We start from the raw sequence: 11,143 nt of genomic DNA, 5'->3' as shown, positions 1-11,143 counted from the left end.
CAGGGGCAGATTTAGTGATTTGGGGGCCCCAGGCAAAATACAGGAATGGGGCCCTATACAATTTCACACATCTACAACCTTGAGGTTTCTTTCACTGTTGCTCGCTGCTGCACGATCGTGTCCCATAGTTGTGTCTAATCTTTTAGATTTTTCATGTACATGTTATAAATAAAGGATTTCTTTAATGTTGTAAATCCCTTGTTCACATTTAAACAGGTTATAATAGTATTAGAGTAGGTTGGACACTAGGTGGCGCATTGGGGTAATTTTCACTATGCAATTGTCTACACAACGCAAGGCTGTCTAATTCTAAACTTTAAAATATACATTTATTTTTATTTATTTTAATTGCACATTTAAATTAAACTGAAGGAAATGATAAATTTACATGCTTAAGGATTATTTCAACCAAACATGAAGTGTGCCTGTGTGGAAAGTGACTGTGCATGGTCCTTCTTGGGTCTTTCACAAAAACGAGTGAGCGCCATTTAAAAAAATTAAAATAGGCCCTATATAATATGCACTGTTGCTTAGTATTAAAATTATAGCTTCAGATGCATGATATTTATAGGGCCCTATGAAATCGGTTTTATTTTTTCCAAATTAGCCTAGGTTTTCCGTTTAAATTTTTCAGGATTCATTTTTTTTTTTTTTTTTTTTATTATTTTTTTTAATTTTAAAAAAAAATATGTTTAATTTATTAAAAAATGAAAATCAGAAATGTTTCCTTGAATACAAAAAATAAAATAAGTTTAAGATTTTTTTTTTTTTTTTTTTTTTTGATGATTATATTAAATTTTAACAAAAAACATGTCTAATTAATTAAAATCATGAAACTTGTTTAATTTAACAGCAATTTAGGCCTACTAAATGTTTAACAAAAATTACATTCTTAGGACCCAAATTCTGTGCTTTCTTTTTTTTAATTAAAATTTTTCTGTATTCCATTTTAATGGTTTAATCAAAAACATATCTAATTAATTGAATTCATAAAAACAACTTAATTTATTAATTTGTATACAATAATAGGGCCCTATGAAATTTTTATTTTATTTACTTATATTTTTTTAGAAATTCTGTGTTGTGTATTTAATTTTTTTCTGGTAATCAAATGAAGGCAAAAACATGAATCTATCTTTTATTCCAATGAAAATTAAACAAACCCTTTAATTTTTGTACATTCAAAATGCTACACAACAGAAGTTTACTGTGTAACGAGCAATGTCACGGAATTCGTCAAATATTGAATGAATAAATCAAATGCAATTCAGTACACTTCAATCAAACTGCGATATGGACTAGTGTACAGTATGTAAATATTAAATGGCAAAATTTCTATTTAGCTACTACAGATGACAACCGCGAGCGTTGCGCGTGCTTAAATAGTAGGGATGCACCGATACCACTTTTTCCAGTACTCACCTGATACCGATACTTTTAATTTTGGTACTTGCCGATACCACTTGTTGGGTCTTTCCCAAAAAGACTCATGGCTGTATTCGATCAAAAGGGTGCTTCTACTAAATACTGAGCAAAGGGTCTGAATACTTAGGACCATGTGATATTTCAGTTTTTCTTTTTTAATAAATCTGCAAAAATGTCAACAATTCTGTGTTTTTCTGTCAATATGGGGTGCTGTGTGTACATTAATGAGGAAAAAAACTTAACTTGAATGATTTTAGCAAATGGCTGCAATATTGTTAAGAGTGAAAATTTTAAGGGGGTCTGAATACTTTCCGTACCCACTGTATGTAATAGATTACAATCAACCAAAAATTAAACAGCTGTTAGTATGACAATATTTACACAACTATTAATACTTTGTCGGGCAACCCTTAGCCTGAGTGACAGGCAAAAATGTCAACAATTCTGTGTTTTTCTGTCAATATGGGGTGCTGTGTGTACATTAATGAGGAAAAAAACTTAACTTGAATGATTTTAGCAAATGGCTGCAATATTGTTAAGAGTGAAAATTTTAAGGGGGTCTGAATACTTTCCGTACCCACTGTATGTAATAGATTACAATCAACCAAAAATTAAACAGCTGTTAGTATGACAGTATTTACACAACTATCAATGCTTAGTCGGGCAACCCTTAGCCTTAATGACAGCCTGTAGTCTCCTGGGCATGCTGTCACTCAGCTTCATGCAAACCTCAACTTCATTTTTTTTCCCAGACACGGTCTGAATAATTTGTATCAATTTTACTGGTAGTCCACTGTATGAAGAATTTTTGGATATAGGCGTTAATACTGAATGTTTAACGTTATATTCATTGCATACACATACTTCGTAGTAGACATCCTTAACTCCATTCTGCTGTCTGTTGTTCTGTTTTCGGTGTTTCTTTGTCTGAATATGGCGCTTATCACATGCTGTGTGGTATCGGCGTTTGGTATCGGGGCATTTTAACGAGTACGAGTACGAGTACGAGTACGAGTACTGGAGCTCAGTATCGGGCCCGATACCGGTGCATCCCTATTAAATAGCAAACGAAATGCGCGTCTGCGCCGTTCATTCCGTCACATTCCGCGTTACACAGTAAATTCCGTTTTTATGAATAGATTCCGGGATTCGGTCCCCATTTTCTACATCGCCCTACTTTTGCTAAGAAGCACGTTCAACGCGGACGCACAGACGGTTGTCGTAGTAATGAACACCGCTGCAACCACTTGTGCGTCCTCATTGAACGCGCATCTCGCATATAAAAAGCATTTTAGGGAGCCCTTGGCTTTTGGGGGCCCAAGGCGGTCGCCTACCTTTGCCTAATGGTTAAGTCTGCCTCTGTGTGTGTATACACACACACACACACACACACACATATATATATATATATATATATATATGTATATACTCACACCCGTAAATTTTCAGGACTCACAACCACATTCTCGAAAAACATGCTAGTTGTCTGTCACGTCATACAGTGCGAGAAAGACTGAATACTATACCCCAGCGACTTAAGACTGCTTTTGTGCTCCAGGGTCATATATATATATATATATATATAATATAAAAGGTATTCTAGAAGGCAGTATTCCATTCTGGTAGGGAGTGTGCTGGCATTATTGATGTGAATCCATCTGCAAATAATCAGGCGTTTTCTCCTTCAATGTATATTTTTCATTTCTGCTTTGCTTTGTCAGTCTTATATCTGTTGTGTCCCGTCAGGCCGAGCGGGACTGTGTTATTGCCGGCCACTTTAGAGATGCGTGTAAGTTGATGTGACGCATGGGTAAATCCAGACTGATCTGACAGGATGGAAATGTCAGCAGTGGAGAGCCAGGCAAATGTCAGCTGAGCACGTGAGGACGGCCGAGGGCCACACAAACACATACACACAAACACATACATGCACGCCTGAGCTGAGAGACACACGCACACACTGGATCAACTAGAGCTGGTAGAAATGATAACTAAAACACTGCAGAAACACAATCTGCAACTGTGCAATGATGTGTACAGTGAATCTCATGAAGAAATGTACAGGTCAGATTTCACCCCAAAATCAAAAGAAAAAAGACAAAAAGTGTAATAGTATATATATATATATATAAAAATGAAAATAAAGGTGAATTGTGTCATTTCTGCTCCACTATTTTCACCAAACATCTCTGCAAAGTTGAGGGGAATGTTTGAAAATTGCTTGAAAACATTTATTCTTTTTGCTTTTCTGTTTGTTGTCGCTATAGTCTCACACTTCACCTTTGATGATCCCAAAACAGGCTTGATTTCCTATTTGCTGAATATAATTTCCTATTTTTCTCTCATTTGATTTTGGGATGAAATATGACCTGGATGTGTTCTTGACAGTTGTTGTGAGATTCACCCAGAAACTCTCCTAAAACGACGCCTACACAGGTTTCCTCTGCTATTCCCCTCTCAAGCACACTCAAAAGAGCACACTTTGTATCCTCCCACGCACCGTATCCCCCATACTTCTGTTTTCATGGACACATTTGTCAACCTGTCAGATTGAATCTGTCATTTTTCTCAGTTGAGCGCTGCAGCGCCGCGTTACCTTCTCCCTCTGTGATCCGACTCACGAGGACGAACGCAGCTTTTTCAGCTTTTTTTTTTATCTGTTCTATTGATTCCGATGTCCTTTCACTGTAATATTAAATTCATCTCTTACTTTGTGCTTCGAACAGAGTCCTTCCAGAGAGGGACAGAGAGAGCTGTTTGGCACGTTGGGAATTTGATTGACGACTCCAAACAAAACATCTTTTGGCTTTGGTTTTGGACGGCTCGTCTGAAGCCAGTCAAACACATGAGGCTGTTTTCTCACACCAGTGTTTGATTTGTCTTTCCACAAACATTTTCTGTGTCCATTTGCTCCCCAGTCGCCTGCTGGCGTGTTTTTAGTCGCAGCAGAACGTATAGCGCAGGCCGAGGGCATTGTTCATTGTTGCTCATTTTGTTTGGGATGTTTTTGGCATCGGTGGTGAGTTTTGTTCTGGTTTGATTTCATTGTTCTCTTTCCATATTTCGTATTCAAAGGAGTTTGACTGTTCTGGCCTCAGCTGGCCGATGCTGTGATACAGAAACATTACAATACGTTTCCATCTGGCAAATGCAGATGCCCAAAACAAGTGTCTTCTAAATGTGTAAATGTGATTCAGCAGATCAAGTGTCTCTAATGCTGCGGGATGTTTTCTCCCTCATCGCTGAAGTCTCAGTGTGTTTGAATCAGATGCTGTTTTAGTGATTTTTAGTGGATGCTTGAAGGTCACACCGGTCACATGAATTATCAATATTCACTAACCACAAACAATACTGACATCTTCATTTTTAACATGAGATTTATCCTTTTGTTTCAAATCATACAAATGTCTTTTTTTATCTCATGTTTTGTTTGAAAAGTGTGATTTGATCATTGATTTTCTGTGATATTTTTTAATCTAAAAAGTGTGTACTTTTTAAAAAAATACATTATTATATTATATTATATATATTATATTATATTAGTTAAATATATTGTAAATAAATAATTAATAGTAAATATTTAATAATAATATAATATATATATAATGAATTTTAAAAATGGTGTTTACCATTTCCATATTTAAAAATCTTGTTCATAGAATATTCTTTAGTGAATATACATTTTAATCTCTTTTCTACAATATTTCATATTGTTCATGTCCTATGTACAGTAAAGCTTGCTCATAATGACTGATTTGTGAGTCATTCTTTGGAGTCGATTCTTAATGATTCATAAGTGAATTGGTCTGTGTTTGAATCATTTTTAAAAATCCTTATCCACGTACTAGAAAGGTCACAGTAATTCACTGGTCAAAAAGTGCAGGATCCCTAATAAACGTAAGCACTAAATCTGATTCACAGCTTTTGGTGACTCGAAATCAATTATGAAGCTAATCTGAGCGCTGATTCGAGGTGCTGAACTCAATCAATGCTTTCCTTCTGCGTCCTCTTTTTGTCATTTAGGTGTTTGCCAGAAAGCCGCGGCCCAACTGGATGAATATTGAAAGGTCACGGCTCTGTGCTCTTTAATAAATGATTGGTTGATGGATTCGACATAACCCGATCAATGACCGTATCAGCGTTGCATTTTAAAACACATCTCAGTGTTTACTTCGGCTCATTGCAGGGAAACAACTGCGCTGAAGTTTGGTTATGGTAATGTCTCCATTCCTGATGTTTTTAGACTTCAGACATGGTTTTGTTGCCTTCGTTGATGGTGTGTGCTGTATTTTTGAGAAGGAGAGCACCACTGAGAGAAGATTTACCGGTCCAGTCCAGTCCCAATGTCATGGTGCTTTTACTCAGCAGAAATTCCTGGTCTCTCTGGCGGATGTGAAGACGCCAGCTGTATTTATCAGTAAGTGGTGCTCTAGCGCTGGAGCTGACAGTGATGTATGTCCTCCATGATGGATGGCTCGTGTGCCTGTATGCAAGTCCATCAGATGAGCTGTTGCTGTAGTTTTTCACAGTATTTTGCTGTTCGCCGCATTCATACATCTGCCGTTTCAGTTCTGGGGAGCTTCAGACCTGCTTTGTTTCTCGCTGACAGCCCACAATGGGCTCAGTTTGTGGTCGTTTCTTCTATTAGGGGAACGAGTGTGTGTTATATGTGTGTGAATATCTATAGCTATTTTATATTTAAAAGTTTGAACTTTAGGGCTCGTTAAGATCTTGTAATGCTGTTGAAAAAGTCTCTTACTCTCACCACGGCTGAAAGTTGGTGGGTTTTCTGACTAATTGGTCTTAATTAAAGGTCCTGTATAATTAGGCTGGTTTAAGGTTCATTTATCTGAAATGGAATGTTCTTGCAACAATGTAAAAGTCTATTAAATGTTATTATTTTAATTATAAACGTTATTATGTTTATTTTATTATTAATTATTGTTATGATAAATTATACATATATTTTTTTAAGATTATACTGCTTTTATTGTGTCTCTCTGCTTTAGTTTTTACTTTTTTAATTATTATTTTTCATTAATTCTAAGTATATTTTAAATATACTAAATATAAATTGTATATACTCTATATATAACATATGAATTGTATGTCTCTTTTTTTACTTAAGTTGGTGGGTTGTTTGAATGACTAGTTGACTAATTAGTCTTAATTAAAACTCTGTATAATTAGCCTGGTTTCAGGTTCATTTGTTTGAACTAGAATGTTCTTGCAACATTATAAATGTCTTAAAATGTGTCACTTTTGATCAATTGAATGCATCCTTATATGCAATCCATGTTTATGTCTTATATACTTTTATAAGCTGCATTGTTTTTGGTTGTTTTTAATTTTTTTGTAATATTTAGTTCTCAACGTTTCGCTTTACCATGATAGCAAGATGGCAAAACTGTGCTACTTTTAAATGTACCATAGTAAGTAATGTTTATATTAAGGTTACACACAGCAGAAAAGGCTCTGCCAGTACTATTATATAACACACTGCCTTTATTTTCAGTAATAATAAAATAATTTATAATAATGCATTATTATAATATATAAATAGCAGATTGCATACTGTATATTGAGTCGTATGTTTGCATCTCAAACCTTTGGTCTCTCTGACTCTGTAGACAACACAGCCGGCATCAGGACGCAGCGCTCCGGATTCAACCGTCGGGAGCAGAACGTGTACCTGCTGCCCATCCTGGTGGTGGACAGCGGCCCTCCGGCCCTCAGCAGCACGGGGACCCTCACCATCCACGTGTGCGGCTGTGACACGGACGGAGCCATTCAGTCCTGCAACGCCACGGCCTACGTCATGTCAGCCGCGCTCAGCCCCGGCGCTCTCATCGCGCTGCTGGTCTGCATCCTCATCCTCATCGGTAAAGCCTTCACTTATCAACTGATTAAGGAACATTACGACCTATTTTCAACCTAATGTCAGAGTTTGAGATAATGCAATTCAATGCTTTCCTCAGTTCATAATGCATGCTTTAGGAAGCCGAGCAGACAAGAAACTTGTATTTCAGTGTTGCATAGATTGTCCAATTGAGTTTGTACTGCATTTCTAGGTGGATGAACTGCTTATGCATCACTGGTGTCATTCCTGTGAGTTTATTGAATATAAACAGTATGTTACATCACATCCTCACACGGATGCTAAGCGAAAGTAACCGTGTTTTCTTGTTCAACTGGTGAAAGACTTTGACAGACGGGGTTGATATGCGACTCTATCGCACCGGTCTCATGCTGTATGCGTGTAATATTGTGTTGTGCTTCTAGTTTTGAAGCAGTCTGACAGATCGGACAGCGTATTGAGTACCAACATCATGTAGCTTGACTGGTAGAACATCACGAGGTCATGGGTTTGAACTCTAGGGAGCAAATAAACTGATGAAATTTATAGCTTGAATTCACTGTTCGCTTTGGATAAAATCATCTGTCATATCCATAAACGCACACTACTAGTCAAAGGTTTGAAAAGAATATTAATTTATTTACAAAACTTATTTTCATAAAAAAAATTTTTTGCCTATATGTTATATTTATAAATATTTATATATTAATTTTTATCTATCATGGATGCAAAAGTGAAAAATGTGAGGCAAAAGTATTAACAACATATTTATAATTCTAAAATTATAGTAATAATTGTAATACAAATAGTAATAGAAATTATATTTTTTTTGCAAATTACATTTGCCTTTTTTTATTATTATTTTATTATTTTATTATTTTAATTCTTTATTAATATTTATTATTATTATTAATGTACAATTGTATTTTTATTTTTTTTAATTATTGGAGGAAACAAGAAATTATAAAGACATTACATACATAAGAAAAGCAATTGTATAGATTTTATTATAAAATGTCATAAATTATAGGAAATATATATATATATTATTTATGTTTATTATTACCATTTTTTGATCAAATATCATTCACATACGTTTCTTTGATTTAAAAAAAATTATTAAAGGTAAAATGTCATTTTCAAAATATATTTTCATTTCTGTGATGCCACTGAAGCTAAAAAATTAAAATGATGTTCTTATAACAATGTAAATGTCTTTATAATAAATAGAGTAATAAAAATAGTAATTATTACTGTAAAAATGTACAATTCTAAAATGATTCTAAAACTATGGAGGAAAAACGTAACAATGCAGAATGAGTAGATGCCTCTTAAACATGTATTCACAGTTCTCATCTGATAGATTCCATTGATTTCCAATGTGTTTCCCATTCATTCATGCACACGTTTATGCATGTATTATTTATGATAGGTTGTCTGTAGATATTAAATGGTAAATAACCCAGAGGATTACTTAAGCATTTATATAAGGTATGTAAGTCATGGAATGTGAGTGTATGTGGGTCAATGATGTGAATGAATGCAAGGGTCACTCATCTGTATCATCTCACCTTTAACAAAACACAGGTGTCTGACGGATCTCTAAGATGCAAGGATGTCCACTTGAGAATATGCATTAATATTTGCATTCATAGAGTAAATAATAGAGGCTTTCAATAGTCGTATACTTGGAGAGCAGCAGATATATAGAGCCAAGCAAGCTCTTAACATTTGTGTTTACCTCCACCACCGCTGTAACTCTTTTAATGGCCCATCATCATTCTTTAAAACCTGGGTTCAAATGCGGCAGGAGGCGAAAAACAAAACTAGGATGACATAAAAGCTGATCAATATTTCATTCAGCATCCTCTGCCCACTGACTGCAGTTGCTCATCCTCCGTCAGGCGGAGAACGAAAGCTTTTGTTCATGCAGAGAGAACACACTCACAATATAGGGCTCGGTGAATGACGTGCAGCCTCTCTAGCGGAGGACGGGTGAGGTAGGGGATGCTCAATACGGATGTAGCCCTCGCTCGCAAAAAGAGCAGCATCAGCACCGCTGTCCCGGCGGAGCGCCGTGGCTTTAAATAGAGCAGCCTTTCTAGACATCCACCAGTTCCCATGTACCGGAGTGGTGAACTGCGCTTCTCTTGTCATCTCTGAAAGTTTTATGACTTTCTCCTGTCCTCAGTATATCTGTCTTTATTTTTCTCTTCTCCACTTAGTGCTTTTCCCATCTCTCTCTCTCTCTCTCTCTCTCTCTCTCTCTCTCTCTCGGGAAAGTATGCAACATGAATTGTTTTCAGTCAGCTGAGCAGGTTTCTGCTCATCTCTCCTGCGGTGAATCATTGATTCAACCTATTTTACTCTATTTTAATAATCGAAATGCAATCAAAATTATATTTGGAAACATAATTCATAATAATATTTTTTCTCTTCTATGCTATTCTGTTCTGGTCTTTGCTATTTCCAGTCCTGGCTTCAGATTGGTCAGCATTCAAGTAACATAGCCTGTCATACTGAAATCTTTTTTTATTATATTTTGTTTTATTTTATTTTATATATATATATTTTTTTTTAATTATGTATTTTTATTATTATTTTAGCCTATTTTAGTTTATTTTAATCTAAATGGAATCAATATTTGTAAACCACAGAGGATCTTTTCATGCAATAATGTAAATACAGTAAAACCACCTAGCAACCACATAGCAATTCCCTGGCATCCACTCACAACACTCTAGTGGTGAGTTTTTGCACAGACAAACATTTTTATAAAATGTCTCATCATTTAGTCATTAGTTTTAATGTGTCGTGTAAATATGTGAGCGAAGCACCTCAAAATTGATCTCTAATTAATAATTTTGTCATCCCAAAGGATTTGATCTTCCTCTGAAATGAACATCAATTAAAACCGAAGCAGCACAATGAAGCTGAAAGGCAGAAACGGATGAAAGTTTAATGCTGGTTGTTTTAAATCTGTGGTGTCTGAGAGCACAGTTGGCGTGTGAATGTTTGGCAGCACTGAATAGTCGATGATGAACACTGAGTACATTTGCAGCCACCTTCAAATCCCATATGGACAAATACAATTCATCAGTGGCGGCTCGTCGGGGGAGGCAGTGTAATTTTAAGGTGAAAATGGGAGGAGGACGATTTAATGTTAATAAAATTCACAATTCATTTCAGTTCATGTCTCAGAATGTGTATCACAGTTGTAATACCATAACGTGAAAGCGCCGCTTTTTTATCGCGAATGTGCCGAATCTGCTGATGTAATTACAACCGCTAATGCTAGAGAAGGGTAGGGGGAGGCCAGGGGAGCGCGGAGCTCTCGTGCCTCCGTTGATAAAAAAAATTAGCTAAGCACCATCGAGTGTTCACTTTCAGCACTGAGGAGTGTTGAGAAAAGAAACCTCGCAAGGGAGGCTAGCCTCCTTCTGATATCAACCAATCATCACAGAGACGTAACTTACGTGATATTAGTTTGAACGTCTGCCGCTGCGCTGATAATGTACCAAGTAGCCTACTTATGATGAGTCGTGATATTGAATATTTGATCGCCAACAGATTTACCAAGCTGTCATTCAAACAGTATATATATACAAATTTAGGGAAAACAGCCTAAGCTGGATATAGGCTAACGTTACAGCAGTCAGCTTAATTAAATGGAACAACAAGTCAAGTCAAGTCAAGTCACCTTTATTTATATAGCGCTTTTAACAATACAGATTGTGACAAAGCAACTGAACAGCATTAATTAGGAAAATAGTGTCAATAATGCAAAATGACAATAGTAAACACTCATTTTTCAGTTAAAAGACAGTTCATCATTGAATTCAGTGATGTCAACATCCAGCT

At 35.9% G+C, this 11,143-nt stretch overlaps 1 protein-coding gene across 1 annotated transcript in view; it reads left to right on the top strand.

Annotated features, from left to right (window-relative positions):
- The window catches only part of LOC107587604 (cadherin-22-like), a 100,285-nt gene that overhangs the window by 74,337 nt on the left and 14,805 nt on the right, over positions 1–11,143 (top strand). The window contains exon 10 of the mRNA XM_016275455.1: positions 7,056–7,307. Within this exon, the coding sequence (XP_016130941.1) occupies positions 7,056–7,307 (252 nt within the window). The remainder of the gene's footprint in view (positions 1–7,055; positions 7,308–11,143) is intronic.

This window comes from Sinocyclocheilus grahami, unplaced genomic scaffold (assembly GCF_001515645.1).
Source record: "Sinocyclocheilus grahami isolate Dianchi unplaced genomic scaffold, SAMN03320097.WGS_v1.1 scaffold94.1, whole genome shotgun sequence".
In the NCBI taxonomy this organism is placed as follows: domain Eukaryota; kingdom Metazoa; phylum Chordata; class Actinopteri; order Cypriniformes; family Cyprinidae; genus Sinocyclocheilus; species Sinocyclocheilus grahami.
The sequence above is the reverse complement of the archived record's forward strand: the minus strand, read 5'-3'. Positions and strand labels throughout refer to the sequence as shown.